Genomic DNA, 23,513 nt, shown 5'->3' on the forward strand with positions numbered 1-23,513 from the left:
CATGGGTGGAAATGGTAGTTTTATTAGACCACATCCAATAGCTGGAGAAAACCAACAACATTTCTTTAGGCAAACATCTGTTTTGGGTAAACAAATCCTTTTCCATGTCTATTATGAGCAGCAGATTCCAGATTTGCTTCAAAATCAAACAATTGCTCTGAGTAGCATATTCAAGTGATCTAATAAAAACATGAACCCCATTTACAAGCCTTACCTTGCCTATGTCTGTCCACCACCACAGCTTTGACAACTCTGCTGCTAAAGTTGAATACAAGCAGGTGATTTCCACAGGACAAAAAAGGAATTCCTAAGTATTTCTGAACATATATGATGCTTATCAGAAAATAAATGAACACCGGTACAAATAAAAGATTGCAGCTCTTCCTAGAATTAGGCATAGAATTTACAAGGAGTAATGGATCAGGAAACAATTTTGTGTAGCTCTAAAGCTATGAGACAAGCTTTTACATGGGATGTCAGCTTTATGTTATATCCTCATTTGTGTCAGCTGCTTTTGCACCTAGACCGGGTTAAACGACCTGAAGTACTGACAAAGGTCTCAGCACTTGACATCTTCTGAGCTTTGTTTCTGCCTTTCTCTAAGGGACAATAAAAGCTTTGTTAATATTGATAAAGCTTCAATAAAAACTTAGTGAGGAGATTATCCAAATTTAAATTTACAACTAAATGACAAACAGCAGGTGCATCCAGTGAGATGGTACTAGATTCTGTATTGCTTGCCCATTTGGAGAGGCTGTCTCATCTCTCCTTCCTCTGTCAACACCAGATCCCTGTCTTGTTAACACCCTGCCCTAATTCTGAAGATACATTGATTCTTTTTTCCTTTTCAATTTCTCCCCAAAATTTCTACACAATTAAAGCAGATGGCTGATACCTCAGCCATTTATACTCTTCAGGACAAATTACATAGTAAATCTTCTTAAAAATTTTTTACTGCTTACATTTACAAAATTAATAATTCATGATATAATCACTCAAAATTTTGCAATCACTTTTGTTACTGACCTTCCCTGCCTCTCAAGGAATGGAACTTACAATGAAAGATTGAAATAGGTGCCCCTCTTTTGTTCCTTCATTCCTTTCCATCACTCTCCTAACTTGTTATATTGTCACAGTGTTACAGACGTATGTTATCACCACTGCTTCAAGGTCACACGTTTCAGTAGGTGATATTAGTGTAGCTTCAGGATAGTCAACAAAATGAGGTAATTTTTCACTGGTTGAGGACATGGTTCAATATTGAGGAATATCTTCTGTTACAAGCAACTGGCATTTGTACATATATAAGCCCTTTCCATCCATTTGAACAGATATATACAATTATATTTGCAGAAGAAGTGTGGTTATCAAAACATAGTAATAATTATTTCTATATTAACTGGATAAATCTAATAAAAAATTAAAGTATGAAAATAAAAATGTAGTCAAATGATTAGATGACTGGTGACTGGTATTCAAATTATGTCACATGGCACATCATTAAACATTAAATGTAGTATATACAAAGTAACTTTTTTGTGAATATAGTTTTTAAATCTTTAAAAATAGAAATATAAGCGTCTAACTATGGTACAATACTTGCAAAGTTTTCTTTTGCTAAAAGTCTGCTCTCCAGATCAACTAATGATCATAGTATATATTCATAACATTTATACTTCAATCCTTTCATACTAAAATAAATTCTTCAGTGTTGTACATACTACATAATTTATTCTGTGTACAGAATAGAAAAATAGTTCCTCATTATTAAAATGATATATAGTGTCAAGGTTCAGTTACTACAACAGGTTATTTTAAGGTAACTCTACTCAAGACTTCTACTGATTAGGAGTAAGATAGCAATAAGAAATAATAAGGAAGCCATACATACAAGGTACTATTAAGAAAAACACAAGGAGAAGCCATACAACAAACAAAACAAAATGATCCTATAAAACAAAGAAATCAGTACACTGGTTTTCACAAGTGCCTTAAACTTTTGCTAAGCAAGAAAATTTAAACTCCAGAACACGCACAGGCCTTTAAATGGTATCCCACCTATACAGGTATACAGTCTTTCCAAGGGGCCTGGTATGAAGAGGAATGAGACACTACAGAGTTTTAATTACAGTCTTTGAATCACATGAACTTTCTAGGTCTGGAGACAATAAAGCCAAGACAACAACAAACCTGGAAGTTTTTTTTTTTTTCTAATTTAGGTAGTTAGGAAAGTATGTCCACGCAGATTGGATTTCTGATTTATACAAAGAATAGGCACACCATGAAAAATGCTTAAGATGAATAGAACTGTATCATTCATCATACATAACAGAGATTAAATGGCTTTCAATAACCATCTTCTTACCATAAAAATATATTTATAGGATGCCTGTGAACAAGTATCCTTGTAGCAAAACCTGGTGTTTATTTATACAAGGAAAGTCTTGACACTACTGCACATCTCCTCCAGGAGAGAGAAAGTAAACACAGCTGGTATTCTTTACATAAAGAAACAAAAAGAATAAAAGAATCTGAAATAACCCAATACTTCTCTTTGTCGTTCATTCTTCCTCACTTTGTCCAATTCTTGTCTCAGATATACTCAAAGTGATTCATATACAAGGAAAATCTCAGGACGAATGCGATTGGCTGATAGCAGACTTGCTAAAGTCAGTGCTATTCTAACTTCAAACTTACATCAAGCTGTGGACTGACCCTGGATGGATTATCTCCAGAGAGCCCAAGTTGAAAAACATCATGCTTTTTTTCCTGTGTCTCGTTTAGACTACAATTTCTTGAGAACAGAAAAAAGCATACCTCAAAATGTGGCTGTTATTTCATCCTGAACGCTTTCTATAACTATAGCCTTCTTTATCACTGCCAAAGCTCTACATCTCTCACAAAAAAACAGGAGACAAACTTTAAAATTGGTCAGCCTGTACTTTAGGATAATTGTCCTTATCACAATATCCATGAAATATTTACTTTAAGAATATACCTACCTCATGTTATCAGTGCAAAAATTTTACATTTATTTGCATTACTTATATATACTTTAAAGTATACTGATGACATTTAAAATAAAGAAAATCATGTTATACCTTTACTTTTACCTATGGATTTGGTGAAATGGTTCCATGAAGAAAGCATTTCCAGACAAAAAGAGAATAAAGAAGAGGAGAGAAACAACAGTAAGAGTCATGAGTACATGTAAATGCAATACTATCTGAACATGAAGAGACAAAGTATAAGGTAAGTGTTTGAAGACAAATGGAGATGCAATTAGTGTCATATTAGGGATTTAGTTTATTTCTTCCTAATCATGTACATGCAGAGAAACACAGAAATAATCCATGCTTAGATAAGAAAGACTGTCACAAAAGTAACATGGACAACGGTTAGGAGGAAAAAAAAAATCACTGATTTTGTTAGGTAGCAAAATTGTACTCTCAGCATTCCAGAAGCCAGGAGCAGGTGCTTTTTGCACATTTCCAATCAGCCATGCATTAATGTAAATGGAGTCTTCAATGTGTACAATGTGGCAAGCTGAGTATCTTCTTTCAGGAGCTATTTGAAGAGTGGTCTTGTGCTTTGTTTATCCTTTATAGAATCACCCATAATTGTATTTTCTGATATATTAAATTTTCTTAATCATTTTCTTATTTCTCTCAACTCTTTTCATTTATTGTATGCAAGAGGGGGAGTTGAGGAGGCAGGAAGGACAAAAGCTTACGGAGTAAACAAAAAAAAAAATGAAATAAGAAAAGATGTGACTAAAACCATGTGTTTATTTGCAGTCAAAGACAGCTTTCAAGCATTTGCCCATCAGTTGCAGTGATGGATTCAAAGCAGCTACAGAACAAGAAGAAACAATGAAAGCAGAGTGGAAAAGGAACAGAGCCCATACCTTGGTCGCCCATCATCAGGTGCGCCAGACCTTGAAGGGAAACAAGAGCACAGTCAGCAATGAACAAGGGAGCACGGGAAGGTGGTGTTGTCACACTGACAAAAATGTTTTGTGACAGGCATCTGTTTCCTATGAGATGTCTGTATCACAGAGGGAAATCAAAGAGCATTTTTCAACCACTGGTTGGAATGCTTTGGGCTACGAGTAACAGAACTGCAATTCAAACACTGGGTGCTGTTTTATTGTGGGGGTTTTTTGTAATGTGCAGTAGTTGGGATGACAGAAAACAATAAAATGCTTTCAAATCCAACCAATTCCTTTAATAATCCATTTATATTTATAATATTTTGATTATATTGCTTTGAACACTCTGTTGGGAGGACTTCCTGTCCTCTACGAGTGAAATGACATTTAAAACCTGGAGAAGTTTAAACCTGAAAAATGGGCTGGGTCTGATCTTTTTCCCCTCACAAAAATGAGCATTTCAGGTAATTAAATAAAATTTCTTCATCACACTGAAATGATAATGCAAAGAAGGTCTCCTTATTTGTGTGAAATGTGACAGTAGAATGAATTTGTTCCAGAGAAGGCAAATTATTACATATGCAATATAAAATACATAGTAATAAAGAAAATTTAAGTGACAGCTTCTGCAGCTACTTCATAAATCTGTGAGAAATAGATTTTGCTTTATATTTGTATTGTGAAATGAAATTCAATCATACCAGAATAGATTTAGTGACATTTCAAAACAGATGTCCATAATGATAATCACTCAACCAGAGCCAAATTTTGTTACTCTTTATGGAAAAATATTCAGCTTTTTTAATCCATGATAATAAAATGATACTTAAATTCTCACTGAGTGTAATATGATGCAGGAAAAGCATTTTTCTAGAAATATAAGGTTTTTCACATTTTATGTTTGATTTAAAAAACAGATTTATTCTTGTTGAACTTTGCTGTATGAGGATCCATTTTAGAAGCTATTAATTGTTCATGTGTAAATGTGCTTCTCCAACAACTACAAAAAGCCACAAATGCAATTATTTTCTTAATTGCAATGAATTGAAATGAATTCACACAAAGAAGGTGAGCAATAAAATATCCTACTCTTTATTGGAAAGCAGACTTCCTAGAGAGTTCCTGTGATTTCTAATTCACAAAGAAAATAAGGTGCACAAATGACTCATAGTATTGGGGGGGGGGGGGAGTTCAAAGATAAGGATTCCTATCTTATCAGTTCCAAATCTCAAGTGATGTTCCAAGCAAACTAACAATGGTTTTGCTGAATTAGTGCTTTTTAATGTCGCCTGTTTTAGATGTGTAGTTAAACTGAAGGGCCTGATGTGCCTCATCTCTTGTGCAGTAAATTCTGTTTCCAAATACAGTGCTCTGCAACTGGTGGGATTACCTGGGGCTTACAGCAATGTAAATGAAAGCTGACTGTGATACTGAAGGGATGCCTGCAAAAGCATTGCTTGGGAAACATCACACAGCTGTACCACAGTTTGCAGGTCGCAGCTTGTGAAAGAGACTAGAAATGTTTTCATGAGTGCTCTTTTTAAGTGTTGATGCAAGAGAGGCATCCTAAATACACAGCAGTGTATGAAGACCAGCTTAGCTTCGTTCTTTTAATGCTGGATGTTCCTGCTTGGATCCCTTGCCACATGGCCTTTTGGAAGTATTAGTCTCTTCTTGTGATTGATTAACATGTTGGCAACTACAGCAAGAAATCTCAGGCTTTTGACTTGACCTTAACTGTATTTGATATAGGAAAATGAAACCAGTCGAACATTACATCTTTTTCTGTAATAAAACTGTGGCTTTTCAGTCACTACTTTATGTGAGCACTTTCAGCTCTTAGAAAGTATGAAGCTCATCATTGTCATGTCTCCTAGGGGAATGCAAAGAAGGCTATCTCTTACTAGCTCACATTTACATATGATCTTTTTAGCTATACAAAACCAAACAAAAGAACTAGCTTCAGATTATCACTGCTTGATAGCCACTACTTTTGTTAAAATGATAAATGAAATTGGTCAGTTGCAAATACATGATTCTTACATAATTTGAAAAAAAATGTAAATGGCAGAAGTGCCTCTTGAAAACATCATAGAAAACACTTAAATTTTAAGTCACTTATCATGTTATTAAATGAAAAAAGGCAGTCAAGTGAATGTAAAAAAACTACACTATTCTAAACAAACATCTATCAATTAAAAAATTCAGTACTAGTCCTCAAGACACTGTATTTCGACTCTGTAAGATACTTTATTTGAAAGCAGTAAGGTCACCTATATTTACCTGCTAAAAGTACGTAATGATACCTACCTTATTTTATATTTTTGAATCTATGGACGAAGGCTATTGGAAGAGTGAAGAATTCCTAGTACAGTACCTGTTCCACAGAGTGGTTTAAAATGGTATAGATAAATTTAGCACAGTAGCAATCAGTGCTAGATTTTCAAAATAAAAGTCTGCTTGTATTAGAGAATACCACAACAAATAGTCTGGAAAGTTCTAGCCTTAACTAGCCATGTATAGGCATCCCATACATTGAAAATACTCATTTGTGCACCATTACTTCATTAGAGGACTCATAAAAGCCTTTTCCTTGTGAATTGGGAATTCAGCATTTAGTAGGAATCCCTCATGTGTGATCCACTCCAACTATATCCTGAACTTGGCTCTGAGAGGAGAGACTTAAGGGGCGCAGGGTGGGATAGTGGAAGGAGATATGAAGATAGGATATTTTCATAGTTTGGTGTGTGGGTTCCATGCAGAGCACAGGGCCAAAACAAAATTAAAATGTGATAAACCTGCAGTGAACATGTTCAATTCTAGCACAACTTCAGTAAAATGAATAAACTGTAGCCTTTCTGTATCAGCAGTATATATATACAAAATTAACTCTGTGAATACTAAATATTTCTGTTGTCTTATGCAGCCTAAATTACAGAGATGTTCAGATATCACAGAGATCAAAGATGAAAAATCTCAGCTCAGTTTTCATGTTGTGCTTTGGGTACACCATTCTATGCTTCCATTCTTTACATTTTCATCCTTTGTAACTTTAATGTATGTATAAGTATCCAGACCTGTTTTGGAATAAATTTAAGGTTGCATTTGTAAGATTAGATTCAGGTAAAGTCTGGATTAACTGTTATCCAGGCTTTATCTTTTACTGCTGTGCATAAACGAGTATGTGAAATGCAATTGAACTCCCTTATCTAGTCATACTGAACCTAATTCAAATTTTGAGACTCATGTTGACACCAGCAAGGGTTTTATGCACAGATCAAATACAAGATTAGGTAGTTCTTTCTAGGCTTTTGTATTTTTCAGTTAGAATTTCAATCCCAGTGTTGTTGAAGACATTTTATCTCACAATGAAAATGAAATTGCATTGTATGTGTGTGACTGCACATAATTAAAGCACCAGAATTGTTTAAATTTTCTTTCTCCTTGGGTAACATATATTTTAACAAAATTGACAGCATTGTCTGTGTGCTAAATTTGAGTATCTCTTTTCACCCTTGAATAGAGTAGCACAGAGAAATGCAGTACCAACACTTCCAGACTTTGTTAGAAAATTGCCACTGAACAGGCAGTGGCTCATGGTAACTTGAAACATGAATGAACTTAGGCCTAACAGTGGCTCGCTAGAGGACCCTTGGTCAGAGTCATTCCAGGCCAGTCACTTTACATATGTGTTAGTTTTCAAACTCCTTTCTTTAAAAATATTTTTAAAAATATTGGAATAAAATAAAAGTAACTTCTCAGTTTAGATAGATAAATTTATTTTTCAGATAGATAATCATTTATCTAGTTGCAAAGATTCACCCTCGAGAGACCTAAAAGCACCTGTAAATAAAAAAGCACCTGCCCCTTTTGGCTTCTAAGTGAAAAGACAGTAGTGATTTCCTGAAATGCCTGATCTGTAAAGCACATTCTGTACCTTTAAAACTATCATATATTTGTATGATTTACCAGCTAATAGACTTACTTACCAATATTCAGGCTAGATGGCATTGTGCTTTAGTTTCCACTGCCCTATGCCATACTCTCTTTAAAGGGACTTAATCACATACCAACATAATTATTAAAATCATGTACTGCTTCTTTCACAATGTCCAAAAGGCAAGTGCAATATGCTGAAACATTAGACGGAAAACCTTTTTATTCTAACACTTTGTGCTGTAAAGGATATTCCAGTAAGCAAGGTTTATAGTGTTAAAGAGAAAAGTGCTTTCCATTTTCCTAAGCAACTAAAATATAGGTATTTAACATGCATTACTTTCTTATCGGGAGGATTTATGCTCCACACTAATGAGACAAATAGTTTCTTGAAGTGTTTTTCATACAGAACATTAGAAGAAATCAGTGCTTCTGCAAATCTCCTGAAAGATTTTGAAGATTTTGATATCACTCATATGAGTGCAAATCCCATTGTTACAGTGGGGATATTCTGGAATTACACCAATAAGGTCAAGATTAAATTGGAGCTTTGCTTGTGTTCTGTATGGAAAAAGAAATCACACTTATTTAATAAACCTTTATGGGTAAAAAATGCAACTTACCGTACTGAATGAATGTGTACTTTTATAACATTAAGCAGAAGGGAAAAAAGTCACTAAACAGAAGGGAAAAACAAGAGCTTAGGAAAATAAGGTAGAAAGCACCCACCTTCTACATAGTTGTCTTCTGTAAGCACATAACAGGGAAGGAGAGAAAAGGAAAACATTCATTAAGCAGCATGCAGACTGGAACTTGCCATTGCATGTCTTCATCATGCAAGGCATCAAACACAACATGCAAGTGCTCCATTGCTACAATCCAGAGGGAAAAACAAAAGCACCAGGGAAGCAGTGTTTCATCTATTTAACAAATTTTATGTGATATAAAATAAAACAATATTCTTTCCAAAGTGCAAACATTGTACAGGATTTACTGCAGCTCTTTGTACCTGCAATTATTGTTATTAGTCATTACCAGAGGATCTTCTCATAAGACTTTTATAACTATACATTTTAAGGCCACCAGTCATTTGTGATAGGAATTCTAAGTTAATTTGGTTCTACTTTCCTATTCGGAATTTTCCTTAACAACCTGAATGAAATAGATGATTTTAAAAAAACTTCAGATAAGCTACATTTTTGAATATGCTGTGAAGATGTTACCACAGGCAGGGTGTCTGATCCTGCAGTCATTACTGAGGCACTCACTCTGGTCATTGGTCAAATCTCCAAATCCAGCATGGAGAAACTGGCATTTAAACTGGGTGCAATACTTCAGAGTTATAGAATCATGTTCCACAGCATTTGTCAGCATCAGAAATGTGCATGTCTTAAAAAAAAAAAATCAACAAATTCCCTGCCTGGTACAGCAAGCAAAGGCCACAGCAGTCCCAGGCATGGATTCTGCCCCTGAAAAGGCTGCTATTAACAAGCAATAATTTGGTGGTTTATTATTATCATCACTCAACATTAATATGGGCCAAGGAAAATAAGGTTCCCCCAAAGCCTACCAAGCAAGAGAGGACTAGGAATTGAGCCTCAGCTAATGAAGTGGACAGAATTTAAAGTTGAGAAACAGGCTCAGTGTCCTAATACTCATGCTAGTGTCTAGTCCAAAGCTCCTCCACTGGGTAGGTGATTTTGAGGGAGAATGTCTCTGTTGCCCACCATGATTCTGACCAAGGAGAGAATAGGAGAGAGTACAAAGATATCTCAGGGGAGAGAGAAAATGGGAAAGGTAAAATAACAAAGGAAAAACAACACACAAGTCAAGGAGATGGACTGTGTGGAACCAACAAAGAAATGGAGGAGGGTGACAACACAGCAGTCTGACTGCTTGGGAGATCTCTTCCTGCAGTTTGTGCCATCTCCACCAACATTTCTTAGGGAGAAAGCAGAAGCCATTGCAAATTGAAACCCACTTCTGTCATTACAGGTCATTTCATGACCATGAAACTAAACTAATTTTGATATATTGTAAACCAGTAAATAAATAAAACAAGTTATACAGAACTGGGTTGATATTTCTTAACTGATATTTCTTAAGCATAGACATTTCCTCCCAGAATGTGTCACTTATCATAGTGAAAAGCCTTTATAAGTTAATACCAGAAAGCACTGGAAAATGGCATCATAATAAACAGTGCTCCAATAAATAATTTGAAAAATTCACCACTTTAAAAAAACAACTGCTGTAAATGAAGAATACTAATGGTTTAAGTTTCTCAGTTTTTATTTTTAATACGCATAGGTCAGAGCACATAAAGTTATTCAGTTTATGATATTATAAGTCACCTTTTCCCTTTACACACTCTAAATTTAAACTTCTGAAATCTCACTGCCTGAAAGTTTAGTTATGAAAGTGCAAAGGATACATAATGCTTCATGCATTTAGGAAAGTAAGAGATTGAAAAAAATAAAATATCAAAGCAGTATGCCTGTTGTGAGTAGGTACCTCCAAAACAATAAATTGAATAAAATTCACCAAGAAAATGAAAAACACACAGTTTCACAAGATAAAGATATTATGTTCTATATGCAGTGTAAATTCCAGTGATATTTGGGCTATTAGAAAGAGCTACTTTTAGCTCAATTTTTCTGGAAGAGCCTTCTACCTTTAACTGCATATGGTAATTTCCTTTCTCTAAGTCCAAAAAACCCCAAACTCAATAAAAAATAAATTATTTATTTCAATTGTAATATAACTTCAGGCTCTTTCATCTAATCCTGATTATCAATCCTGGTTATTATACCACCATGGCATTGTTTTGAGTGCCATGTTCAGCTTAACATGAGTTTTTAAAACTAGCACATGAACTTGTTAAAAGGCCAGTTTGGTTCCTCATGATGTCAAAGTCAAAGAAAAGAGCTCTGAAAATGACATCACACGTAGTGTCAGATGGTTAAACTCAGCTGGCTACAGTGCTTAACTTATTTTTTCTTTTATCACGAGACCTGTTCTTCGGGATGGTTCTTATGATGACTTTCACCAGAAAGATTTATGCTAGCTAAACAGCTTTCCCTAAATGTCTGATTGATTAAACTTTTAAGTTACAGTAAGTTAAGCTGTCAAAACATTGTGAATTCAATAAAATTGAAAGAGTTGAATTCCTACTCTGTGAATAAAATAGCCAAACCCCTATGCATCAGTAAACAGCAATGAAAATTCATTCCTCAACATGTTTTTGTCATGGTAAGTTAAACCATCTTAAACAGTTTTGCAATCTAAGAAAAAAATTAGTTCGGCTTCTTTATGGTACTTTACAAGGTTTTTACGATAGATTAGTGTTGAGCAATTTTCTTTAATTAAAGTGGTTCTTTTGTGATGGCAGATATATTTCTGTATCACTAACACATTGCTTGCCTTTCCCAATTCCCATTTTCTTGGCATGGCCTATTCTTCTCAGCAGGCACTAAGAAGCCAGAAGACCCAAATTCTAACCTTGCTTTTTATTCATTTTGCTTACTGCAGCCTCTCTTCAAACAAAAAATGAAAAAAAAAAAAAAAAGAAAAAAAAATGACAGAAAAGGGAAACTCTTTGAAAGCCATGTATACAAAATAGTTGCAGTTCAGAGTGAACAAAATTTTCCTCATTTAAATCAGAAGTAACTGTATTTATGTCATTAGAGTTGCGCTGGTGTAAAATTTATATACCTGAAGGAGAGTAGAGCTGTATTGCACATTTCTATCACTGTTCATCCACTCATAGTCTGAATTTACCCACATTCACATCCATCCACTCTGGGGGTCCTTATTGCCTACTAAGTATCTCTGTTGACATCTGTGGAACCAAAGCCTTTCAAGACCCAAAATGGCATCTCCTAATGCTGTAGGCAGTGGCACAGAAAGACTCTTTGCCTGTTCTGCACCAGCTGACTTTCACCAACACATAGCCTGGGTACAGGACAAAAGGAACTGTCAGTGCCGCAGAAGAGGAGCAGAGCAGCCTGAGAGCCTCCACAAGCACTGGGGACAATTGCCAGACATGTAACTTTCTCTTCGGCACTCTGGGTTCAAGCAGATTTAAAGAGTGGTAGTGGGTTTCTGTGTCTGGGTTTTGGTAACGAGGGGGGTGGGGAGGGGTGACAGGGGTGGCTTCTGTTAGAAGCTGCTAGAAGCTTCCCCTGTCCCATGGAGCCAAGGCCAGCTGGACTTCCTGCCACTGGCCAATGCTGAGCCAATTAGGAGTAATAGTAATGCCTCTGTGATAACATATTTAAGAACAGAAGATGTGGCACAGAAGAAATTCCAGCCAGGGAAGAGCAGAGTGAGAACATGAGAATAACAACGTAGACACCAAGAGCAGTGCAGAAGGAGGGGGAGGAGGTACTCCAGGCGCTAGAGCCAAGGCCCTGCAGCCCGTGGTGCAGACCATGGTGGGGCAGCTGTGCCCCTGCAGCCCATGGGGGACCATTGGGGGGCAGAGACCCCCCTGCAGTTCATGGAGGAGCCCACGTTGGAGCAGGTGGATGCATGAAGGAGGCTGTGACCCCGTGGGAGGTCCAAGATGGATCAGGGTCCTGCAGGAGACCTGCTGGAGGGGGAAGCCTACGCTGGAGCAGGTTTTTCCCAAGTAGGTCTTGTGGCCCCTGTGCCCATACAGCTCATTCATGAAGGACTGCACCCCCATGGAGGAGCGACCCACAGGACAGCAGATTGGAAAGAACTGTTGCCCAAGGGATGGACTCACACTGGAGAGGTCCATCGAGGACTGACTTCCATAGGAGCAACCCCATGGGAGCAGGGGAAGGACTCCTCTCCCTAAGCAGTGGCAGAAACAACAACTGACTGTAACCCCCATTCCTGTCTCCCTGCACCGCTGTGGGGAGAGGAGAAAGAACATGGAAAGAAGGAGGGGTGGGGGGGAAGATGTTTTTAAGACTGTTTTATTTCTCACTCTTTGGCTCTTATCCTATTAGTAATAAATTTAAGCAATATCCCCAGTTTGAGTCTGTTTTGCCCATGAAGGTAATTAGCAAGTGACTCTCCCAGCTCTTATCTCTACTCATGAATCCTTAGCTGTTTGTTTTTTTTTTTCTCTTCTCTGTCCAGTTGCAGAGGGAGAGTGATAGAGAGGCTTCAGTGGGTACCTGGTATCTGGTCAGGTTCAGCCCACTACAACAGTCCTCTATTTTTACATTACACCCAGCTGCTCTCTTGAGCTAGACAGGTTTTCATCCACTGTAAATGCTTATTTCCTAGACCTTCCCCTATGCCCATCAACAACAAAAGGAAATTGCACTGCTACTTTCTGTGTTTACAACCTAATTCCTTTGGCCAAAGTCTGCTCTCTACTGGTGTAATCTGTTGACTGTGCATATTGATCCAAATATTGAACTGATTTAAATCTAGGGTGACACAAATGAAATCAGTAGAACTATACAACTTATAGAGGCTGTGAATCTGGCATATTATCTTCAGATGAATTGTCTCAGCCTGTCCCTGTTGAGTTGAGAGCAGAATCTGCTCCATGGTTTTTTGCAGCAAAAGCCCAACCAATTCTAATTATTTTAGCATATCACTATGATTCAGTGACATATAAAAACGGGACTAAGTTTTTACAGTATCTTTTTAATAATTCAAGAATCATTTTATTATTTGGCAATTCTTCATGGAAATCTTGTTATTTTAGAAAAGATAACTGGTTGTTTATATGTCTAGTAGTTATTTCTGCTATTACATTTTTTTCATGTGTTAGAATATTTACACCTTAACCACACAGAACACAATATTTGTCCTGACAATTATATAAGAACTGCATTTTCATGACAAACAGAAAAAACAGTACACTAGTATTTTGAAGTTACAAAAACAGAAATAACATAATAAGAAATAGCATATTAGAAGAGGTATTTCTATAGGTTTGCAGGTGTTTTTGTTTTAAAAGTTATAGTTCAAATCACATTCCAGCATGAAGAATATAATACATCATAGATACAGTTCATGAAATTTCAAAAGATAGTCAGAAGTATGACTAGTGAGGAAGTAGCCTGAAATAAAGCTATATTATGAAGGTGTATTGCAACAAAAATGATGGTAGAAGTTTAGGATACAAAGAACAATGCATAGTTATACTTCTATATAAATGTATCTACTTAAGATCACTGTACTTGGTACTGTCATTTCAAGGGGCACCTTTTCTCTGGGACTGTACTCTTCATCTCTTGGATAATGTAATTTAGCCTGTCCCATCAGTTTCTCAAATTGTTAGGTAAATTTGTTTTATTAATGTGGTTCAAAACAAAATATTTGGAAAGGATATGAAAACAAGAAGTATGTTATAAAATATGTTATAAAGCATGAACAGCCATATTGTCAACAATGATGAACTAAAGTAACACATTGAATATCTGTGGTTATTACCATTGATCTTCTCAAGTGCTGTGTATCTTTCAAATCCCATTAGGATTTATTTGCATTTTTTAGATCTGTACTTTTGAAAACCACTGTACATATTGATTATAATTAGTGGTTGTAATTATGAATAATTAGACATCTATTATATAGATAACTAGTACAGAACTCTGATTTTGTAACAGCCTTCCTGAATACTAGGTAAATATGGAAACAGCATTTCCTACAGCTGGGCTTCATGGAACAAAATTTGGGATTTATACACAAAATCTACAAATCTACCAGAATCTAGGATTCCTACATTTCCACATGGCTCCATTAGGTCTCAAGTCAATGTAGGGTCTCTTCCAGTCTCCGCAAAACTTTGGATAGACCCATTCAGAGGACTTTCCAGTGCAGTGGGTAGAAATATGATAGGGACTTTATTGATTTTTTTTTTTTTTTTCTGTGAAAGGGAGAAATTTCAGAGTAACAGGAATTTGGTTCTGTTCTAGCTTCATTTTCTACCTACAGCTCTGTGAAGATCTCTTCATTTCTGGAATGCCCTGTTCAAGACTTGGGAGAAAGGTGAGATACCGTCAGGAACACAAATGACCTGTCTTGACTGAAAATAAGGACAAGGCTTTCTGGCAAACCAGAAGAATCATTACGGCAAAATTAGATGTTTTTGCCAATTTTTTTAGAAGACAAAGCCATTAGCCCAAGTGCAGTACGCTTCTGTAAATTCTACAAACCTCCATGGATTTATTCTAGTTGAGGCCACCTTTTCTGGACAGTGCTATGTATCCCAAGTGCTTTGAGAATGAAATAATAATAAGATCATTTTAGTTAAGCTACTGTAGATGAACTCCCAGTGTGAAGAAGCAAGTAGGAGGGGCAGGGTAAGTTTTTAAAGCTCAGGCAAAGAAATAATGAACTGAAATAGAAAATGGCATTACTTTTTGTGACATAACTAAAATCATTACTGTGTTTAGTTCCAATACTCATATATTTAAAAGGAAGTAAAAAATGAGAGAGGTTTCAAAAAAGAAAACTTTCCCCATAGTCATTCACGTTATGAAAAACTTAAGAAAACTCAGAAAACATGTCATACAAAGAAAGCCGTAAGATGCTCTATCTGTTGAATATATCCAAGATGAGATTAAGAGGTGTCTTGAGCCCAGACTGTAACTATGATTACTGGGAGAAAGGTTCTTGATAGCTGGAAGTCCTTTCAACCAGATAGATATCAGGATCAAGAGTCAGAAAAGTTCAAACTGAAAAGCAGGTGAAAATTTTCAATAAAGATAAAATAAACACTGGAAATTCTAGGAAATTTTTCCCTGAAATCTTAAGGCAGAGCCTTTCCCTAACAGAAATTGTATATCAGTTATTGCTTTTGGGCTGCATTGCAGGTATCACTGGAAGAAATTATGCCTTTTGCCGTTTAGGAGATCAGGTTAGTATTTTCATATCTGTACATTCTGGCCATAACTTGTATGAATGTATGAATTTACTCTATTTAAATGAGAACAGAAGCCAAGTGTAAACAGCAGTAAATACTTTCACACCCTGCTAAGTGAGGAATGTTCAAAAAATTTTCTCAGAACCAATCTCTGCATCATTTACACAAGCAGCTCACTAAGCAATATTTCCCATAAAGAATTTAAATAAAATGGGGGACAAAAAACCAATTCAGACAAATACCTATTTCCCCTATTGTTCCCAGTAGGAAAATATTCCTCCCCCCAATTTACTTCTACATCTTGTTATATTTTTTAATACCCTCTCCAGTTATCTGCAGATGAGAAAGAGAAATCAAAATCAAGACATAATTAAATGACTACTCTTTCTGAGGCAAAATTTTTGATGCTGTTTCATTACTATGCAGATTTATCACTTTTCTATAGCTTATCATCACAAGTATCAAACATGAACTCATTCAACATTGCTTTAGCTTAATGTTATTAATATTTGATGATTTTAGTATTACATATTTTTAGATACTGCACATCTGAATAGGCTTTTGCTTTTTGGAGCCACAGTAGTTACCAAATAGGCACATTTTTGATACTTGTATCTCCTTTTTCTCAACTGTTTTCTGTAACTAACATTTTTGGAAAGTTATTTGTCCTCTTCTTTTAGTAATCTTTTCCATACTTCAAAATAAGCCTGGACTGACTCATGGGAGAGACCATGATGTAGATATACAAATGACTGCTTTTTAATTAAATTACAATCCCAAGCAATTTAACTTTGGCCTTATTTTGCCACCTCAATAAATTTAATTCTCTTTCTCCAAAATGGGTCTTGCTATTCTCATATTTACTAAACTTACAACCTGTTTGAAGTATGTCCATGCTTTAAAGAAACTTGCATCAGTCACTGGGGCAAGCATTCTTGCATCTGTGTCATGGCTGCAGTAACGCCAACCAGGAGTCAAAGGTTTTTTAATAATTGAATTTAGAGATAGATATAATAGATAGATATAATCTCTATAATAAATAGATAGATATAATCTCTATAATAATAGAGATAATGAAAGGAGAAATAACTCATTTGCATAAGTGAGGGCCAGTCAATAACCACGTTCCCTCCTCAGTGTTTTAATTTCTATGTGTGAGTAGGAAACGAAGCACAATGTAAAGCTATGTATTTTACTCAATAATCAGATATTCTTTAAGAACTGCTGCTCTTTTTTCATTTATTCTCTGGAACTATTTCTCTGCATTTGAAACATTCAATTTCAATTGAAAATCTCTGGGAATTGCACACTTTACTTTGATTTGTGCTTTTGGACCTCTTTCTTGTAATCAGTAGGGGTCTTCTTTCCTATCACAGAGAATGGATAGAGTCATACAACTAAGAACTGACTGTATAAGGTCCACTTTGCATGGCCTGACTTTTTTTTCCCAGCATTTCCTTTGGATTTTCTTCAATTTAGCCCTGCTGGGTACATGACATGAAAACATATTTTCAGGCTATTCCTATCAAAACCTTTCATACAGAATTAACTCTTCTGGCTGGCAGAGAGTAATTTCAAGTACAGATTATGTTCAATGAAAGTGATATGGGGTGACACTGGTATTTCTATTTTAAGAATACTTGTTTTGAAAATAATTAGACAAACTCATAACTTATTTCAACAACTTATTTAAGAAACTATTGCAAAATGAGGAATAAAGATTTTTCAGAATTACTAATGCTTGTTTTGATGTACTTGAGAGTAGAAACTGTCTCACTATTTCCTTGTTGCTGTGTGCTTTGTATAGTCAATTATGTCTGTCCAAGAGGTTGCAAAATCAGGCCCCAGTTACTATCAGAAGAAATCAAATCCCTGTCCAATCATCCTTTCAACAGGGCTTGTCTATTAGACCCATTAATAGAATAGGATTAGCTGAGCTGACAGTGAGTAAAAATGCTGTGCAGTGATTGAATGGCAGAAGTAATTTTCCAATTCGATGGTAGCTTTACAGAAGTGATGATCCAGTGGATAACATGAGCAGGAGACTCAAAGTAGGAGAGGTCAGGGTTTCTGTCCATGAGAAAGATATTGTTTTCAAACAATGCTTCCTAAAACTTTTCTATTGGTTTTGTACTCTACAGCGTACTGGGAGCTATCTACACTTACACAATCTCTACTGTGTATATATAGCATTTCTCCTTTATAGTACGTACTAAAGGGTGAAGACATGTACTGCACATTTTGCCTATCTGAGATATTCACTAAGGCCCTGACTCTGTAGCTGGATATTTGTGCCTTCCCAGACTAGTACAATGCCAAAATTAGCAGGACTGCATGCAAAGCCAGCCATAATTTTGTATTCACATGCTGTCTTGATACCAAAGTGAGGAATGTTTGTGTGCTGTTGTGATGCTATGACTTTAACACAGGTGGCTAAGACAATTTGGTATGAAATGTTCTTAAGAGTTAGCAGCTAAAAATGTAGAAGACACAATGTACACAATTAAAAATAGAGTACCAATATTCAAAATCACTTTGTTGTGTAGTTCTTTAGCTAGTCACCATGAAATTTTCTTGGCTACTACTGAGATTCATTTTTTGGATATGAACTGAGCTGAACCTGCCTTTGAAAGAACAAACCTTCTGTTCATTTAAATGGGAAATTCCTGTTTCCCATTTCCAATAGAGCTGTACTTTGGAAGTCAGTGTAACGCAATCAAGTTCTTAATTTGACATCAAATTAAAATTTAATCACAGCTATCTGTGACTGCAAGTGAACAAAACAGATATCTTTATTTTTTAGGAAAACTCTGAACTTAATTTTCTCCTTTACTAGTCTGCAATCATTTCAATGCTAATGTAGAATGTTATTCTGATTAATTGTTATAGATAATGACAATTAATCTAATTACAAGAAATTTTAGTGTTAAAAAGATCAACATTTCTTCACTTAAAATCTAGTCAGCCTTAGCTAAAATAAGAATTGATGGGTTTTTTTATTTCCTCCATAGACTTTACAGGAATTGTGAAACAATGAAACTTTTCTTTTTTGTAGTAGTCACAAGAATACCTGGACTGAGCTACCATGTGTACAGAGTACTTACACATAATGTAATCAGTAAGATACTTTAGAGCTATTCTTGATTTTTATTAAACACTTTGACACAAATTGGTTAAACAGTTATTTTCTTGGCATAAGAATATATATTGTAACTTTTATAATGCTACAAGTGAGGTAAAAAACATGCAGGCATTATTTTAGAATAGGTGAAAAAGATGGCTCCTGACAAGGAGAAACTACCTGATGTGCTTTTGCAAACCCCTGATTGACAATATTATAGTTGGCTACATTGATTTTTCATCTATGACTGTTCCTATCTCAGAATTGCACAAAAAAAATTTCTAGTGGAGGTAGAGATTTTGAAACAGTCGCATTTTTAGGTTTTATAGAAATTAACCCAGGACAAGTTAGACCTAGTTCTTCTCTTCCTAAGAGTTAATCTATCACAGAATCACACAATGACTGAGGTAGAAAAGGCCTCTGGATATCATCTGGTCCAATCTCCCTGTGCACACAGAGCCACCTAGAGCTGACTGCCCAGGGTCACATTTAGATGGTTTTTGAATAAATCCTATGTTGGAAAACTCCACCATCTCTCTGGGTAAGTTGTGCTTTCTCTATAAGGATCTTATGAGATACTATCAAAGGCTTTACTGAAATCCAGGTAGACAACAAGAAGTTTACCAAGTTGGTCAACCATGATTTACCCTTGGTGAAGTCATGTTGACTACTCCTGATGATCTTCTCATCCTTAATGTGTTCAGGATTAGCTGCTCCATCTTGTTTCCAGTGAACACAATGAGTCTTATCAGCCTGTAGTTCTCTGTTTCTCCTTCTTCCCCTTCTTAAAGATGGGAGTGACATTTGCATTCTTCCATCTTTGGGAACTTCTCCCAGATGCCATGACTGATAAAAGGCTATCTTGAGTGGCCTCACAATGACATCTTACAGCTCCCTCAGTATATGTGGGTGTATCCCATCTATCCCATCAGGCACCCTGCACTTATTTATGCCCAGTTTGCATGGTATGATCCTCTTGCATCAAGGGCACATCTTCCTTGCTCCACCCTTTCCCCTTTATCTCCAGGACCTGGGATTCCTGAAGGTTGGTTTTGCTAGTAAAGGCTGAGGCAAAAAGGCATTCAAGATCTCCTCCTTTACCATGTCCTGTGTCATCACGTCCTATCTTGTTGACAATGGGTTCCAAATTTCCCCCCCCCGTCTTTTTGTCAATAATGTACTTATAGTAGCTCTTCTTGTTGTCTTTGACATCCTTGGACAGATGAAATGCCATTTGGGCTTTGGCTTTCCTAACTTCCCTCTTGAATGCTCAGCTAACATTTCTGTATTCCTCTCAGGCTACCTGTCCTTGTTTCCACCCTCTGAAGGCTTCTTTTTTAGTGTTTGGGTTTGGCTGGCAGCTTTTGTTCATCCACACAAGGCTTCTGTAATTTTTGCTGGCCTTCAAATTTGCTGGGGTGGATCTCTCTTGTGCAGAGAGGAGGTGATCCATAAATGTTAAACTGCTTTCCTGGATCCTCTTCACTCCAGGGCCTTATCCCATGGGACTCTTCTAAGCAGATCTTTGAAGAGGCCAAGGTCAGCTCTCCTGAAGGCAACTGCTGTGAGATTTCTTCTCATCTCCTCTGTGTCTTCAGGGTCCTGAACTCCATCTGGTCACTGCAGACAGGGCTGAAGGCTGTATTGATCTTCACATTCTCAATGAGTCCCTTCTTTTTGGTGTATGAGGTCCAGCAGACTACCTCTCCTGATTGGCTCTGCAAGCACTTGGAGGAGGAAGTTATCATCAATACACTCCAGGAGCCTCTCTTATTGGCTATATTCTGCTGCGTTGTCCCTCCAGGAGACACCAGTGTGGATGAAGTTCCCTGTGAGGACCAGGGCCTCATCCATTTTTTTTATTCCTGGTCAACTGGACTATAGCAGACACTCACTATAATTGTAATCTTTGACAGTTCTTGAAACCTTCCTAGTTACCTTTGTCCATTTCTGAAAGAAATTTCTTGGATAGTACTCTGATGTTCATATTCAACAACTTTACAACTGACATTAAGCTCAGTATAAGCCATGTGAAAATCATTTTTTGTTTAGTTATGCTGTAATGCAAGTCATGTATCATAATACATCAGCACGGTAACATGTTGCCAACGAAAATGTGTGAAAGCATCTTTTCTATTGTCGACTCCTCTACACTTGGCAAATTGGTTAGAGCAAAGATGGCATCAAGAAAAAGCAACATAGGACTCTTTAGTGAAGAACTATTTCTGATACAAAACTTTACCAGAACCAATTATAATAACTTCTCACAAAAAGTTGTCTCTGTGGTATATTTCCCTGTAGTACATAAGAAGGGGACAGTAGAGAACACTGTAATGACCTTTCATGAGACTGAGTCAAATAGAAGTTTAGAAGGAAATTAATGAGAACATCTAAATGTAGAGCTATAGAAGGAGTAACAGGGGAGACAAATATTACTGGTTGAGTAATATGAATAAATATATCCATTAAAATGTGTTCTGAATGTATTTCTTAGATAGCATCATTCTGAGGTTACATCTTAGCAGGATATAACATGGTATTTCTTATATTTTTAAAATAAAATTTTAATAATAAGTGGATTAAGCAAACTGTCCTATATGGAAAATCCTTCTCTGTAAGGTAAATTCTGGCAAATAACAGAAATCTTTTTTGATTGTTAGCCTATTATTGAAATCAATACACAAATCATCTGCTTCCTAGTTTTAATTCATGAAGAGGAGGAATAATTCCGAGGTTCCCAAAGTGGAAAAACTCCTACATCTAAACCATAATTAAAATTGCTCTCTGGCAGAGTATTTATGCCATTAGGCAATTAACAGAATTATAATCATGAAAGTAAGGATCCTGTATCATATAACCTATGTACTTAAGCAAGTCAACAAACCTCCCAAACAAAGCACGCACATTTTTTGCATATTTTCTTTCCAATCACATTTAGAGAACAAAGAAACTAACCATCTACTATGAGAAAAACTCATATTTGAAGGCAGTGGAACTTTTATGAGTATATTTTGAATACACAGACCATATAAGAATATGCACAGTCATTCATGTGATAATAATACCTTATGCAATTTAAAGGATGTATAAATGCAATGAATGCAGCCAACACAGTGAACAATAAATGATGTTCTATGGTCCAACTAGTTATATATATAAAACCAGACAAGAAATAATCTTCACACTGAACATGTGAAAAAATTTTACTTCACTTACACAAAACTCCTCCAAATGTCACATCATGCCAAGGGACAGAAATAGATCACACTGAACTGCAGGAAAAGTCCCTTTACAATTCAACAAAACAAAAGCATATGAAGGTGCTTATGAACTTAAAAAAGGAATATCAATTAATAGGATTTTGAATTTTTTGTATGTTGGTTTTTTTAAAGGAAACATTTCAAGGAACTGTGGTTCTATAATTATAGTTTGTTCCAAACAAAATTATAAGAACTGTACAAAAGCCACTAAGAACATAATTTAAATTATTTTCAACTGCAAAGCCTCTTTACACAACAGGTTAAAAAGTCTTGATCTGTTTCCTCATTATGCTTTATACAGCTTATTACAAGTGCCTTCCTGCTTTATGAAACATATACTTATTCCAGAAGGGTCTGCTGTGAAGCACATCTAATGCTCGTAAATAATTTGTTTCTTAGAAAAAGAAAAAAATTCAAAGCACATTTCCCAAAACATACTTGTAATGCATGGAGAGCAGCCACCTCATTTTATTTCCATTAAAACAAACCAATTCTCTCTCCCCAAAAACCCATTTGCCTCCAAAAGTGCTTTAAAACATAAAGGTCTCCAGTGTTTTTCTTTTATCACTTTGAATGTGCTTCAATGTTCAATATTGACAGCTCTAAATTTTTTATCCAGTCTGCATTATTAGTGAGTTACCACCATTTTCTGTAGGGGGCCAAATTCTTAAAATATATCACCTTCAGGTTAGGGCACTGCCATAACCTTTAAGCAGCTTTGCTGTTATTACTCTTATGCTCTGCCTTAAATGACATCTATATGTATTTAAAAGACATGTAAAAGATGCGTCCTAACAAATCAAATGACATTAAAAGGACATGTCCTTTATGTAATGTCCTACATTACATGCTTTTCCTGTCTCCAGTAACAAGTATTCTGATAAGAAGTGTAAAATTTATACTCAAAACAGGTAAAGTATTAGTAAAAAATAATTGAGATAGAAAAACTGGGCGGGTATAGTTCTTATGGCATACAATGGGATTTTCTTTACAATCCATTCAGGTGGAATAGAAATATTTACATTACTTTATACAGCTTGGCTAAGACCTGGATTGCTCCTTGATTTTCATGGTTTATCTGCTGCGCTGCTACTTGTCATCTGCAACTCCCATTGAGATCTCCTGGTGAATCACTGGAAAACAATGAGTTCATGAGTCCTCATTTTCTGCCAGGGAAGCATTTCTAACCAATAGCTTTTAGTGTAATGGAAGTTACCACAATGTTTTCAAGATCTGGGTTTCTGCTGTAGTTAAAATGAGCTTAGTTCCATCTCTAGTGAGTAGTTGTTGCTTCACCAAGCTGCATATTATAAATTAGGTCAAGGCTGTTTGTCCAAACTGGTATTTTATAAAATGAAACAAAAGCAACACAGAAAATGTTGATAATATCACAGGGAAATCATCTTC

At 36.0% G+C, this 23,513-nt stretch overlaps 1 protein-coding gene across 28 annotated transcripts in view; it reads right to left on the reverse strand.

Moving 5' to 3' along the window:
• NRXN1 (neurexin 1) overlaps positions 1-23,513 on the reverse strand; it is a 703,850-nt gene that overhangs the window by 616,879 nt on the left and 63,458 nt on the right. For 20 of the 28 annotated variants that reach the window (XM_050314497.1, XM_050314498.1, XM_050314522.1 and 17 more), the window contains 2 exons: positions 8,597-8,614; positions 3,908-3,937 (listed from right to left, as the gene is read on the reverse strand). The exons of 5 other annotated variants lie outside the window; for them this stretch is intronic. In XM_050314497.1, coding sequence (XP_050170454.1) covers positions 3,908-3,937; positions 8,597-8,614 — 48 coding nt within the window. Of the gene's footprint in view, positions 1-3,101; positions 3,110-3,907; positions 3,938-8,596; positions 8,615-23,513 lie in introns of those variants that run through there. 3 more of the 28 variants (XM_050314524.1, XM_050314500.1, XM_050314528.1) reach the window with 2 other exon arrangements.

Source organism: Myiozetetes cayanensis, unplaced genomic scaffold (assembly GCF_022539395.1).
Source record: "Myiozetetes cayanensis isolate MyiCay16 unplaced genomic scaffold, myiCay2020 scf2-11, whole genome shotgun sequence".
Lineage (NCBI taxonomy): Eukaryota > Metazoa > Chordata > Aves > Passeriformes > Tyrannidae > Myiozetetes > Myiozetetes cayanensis.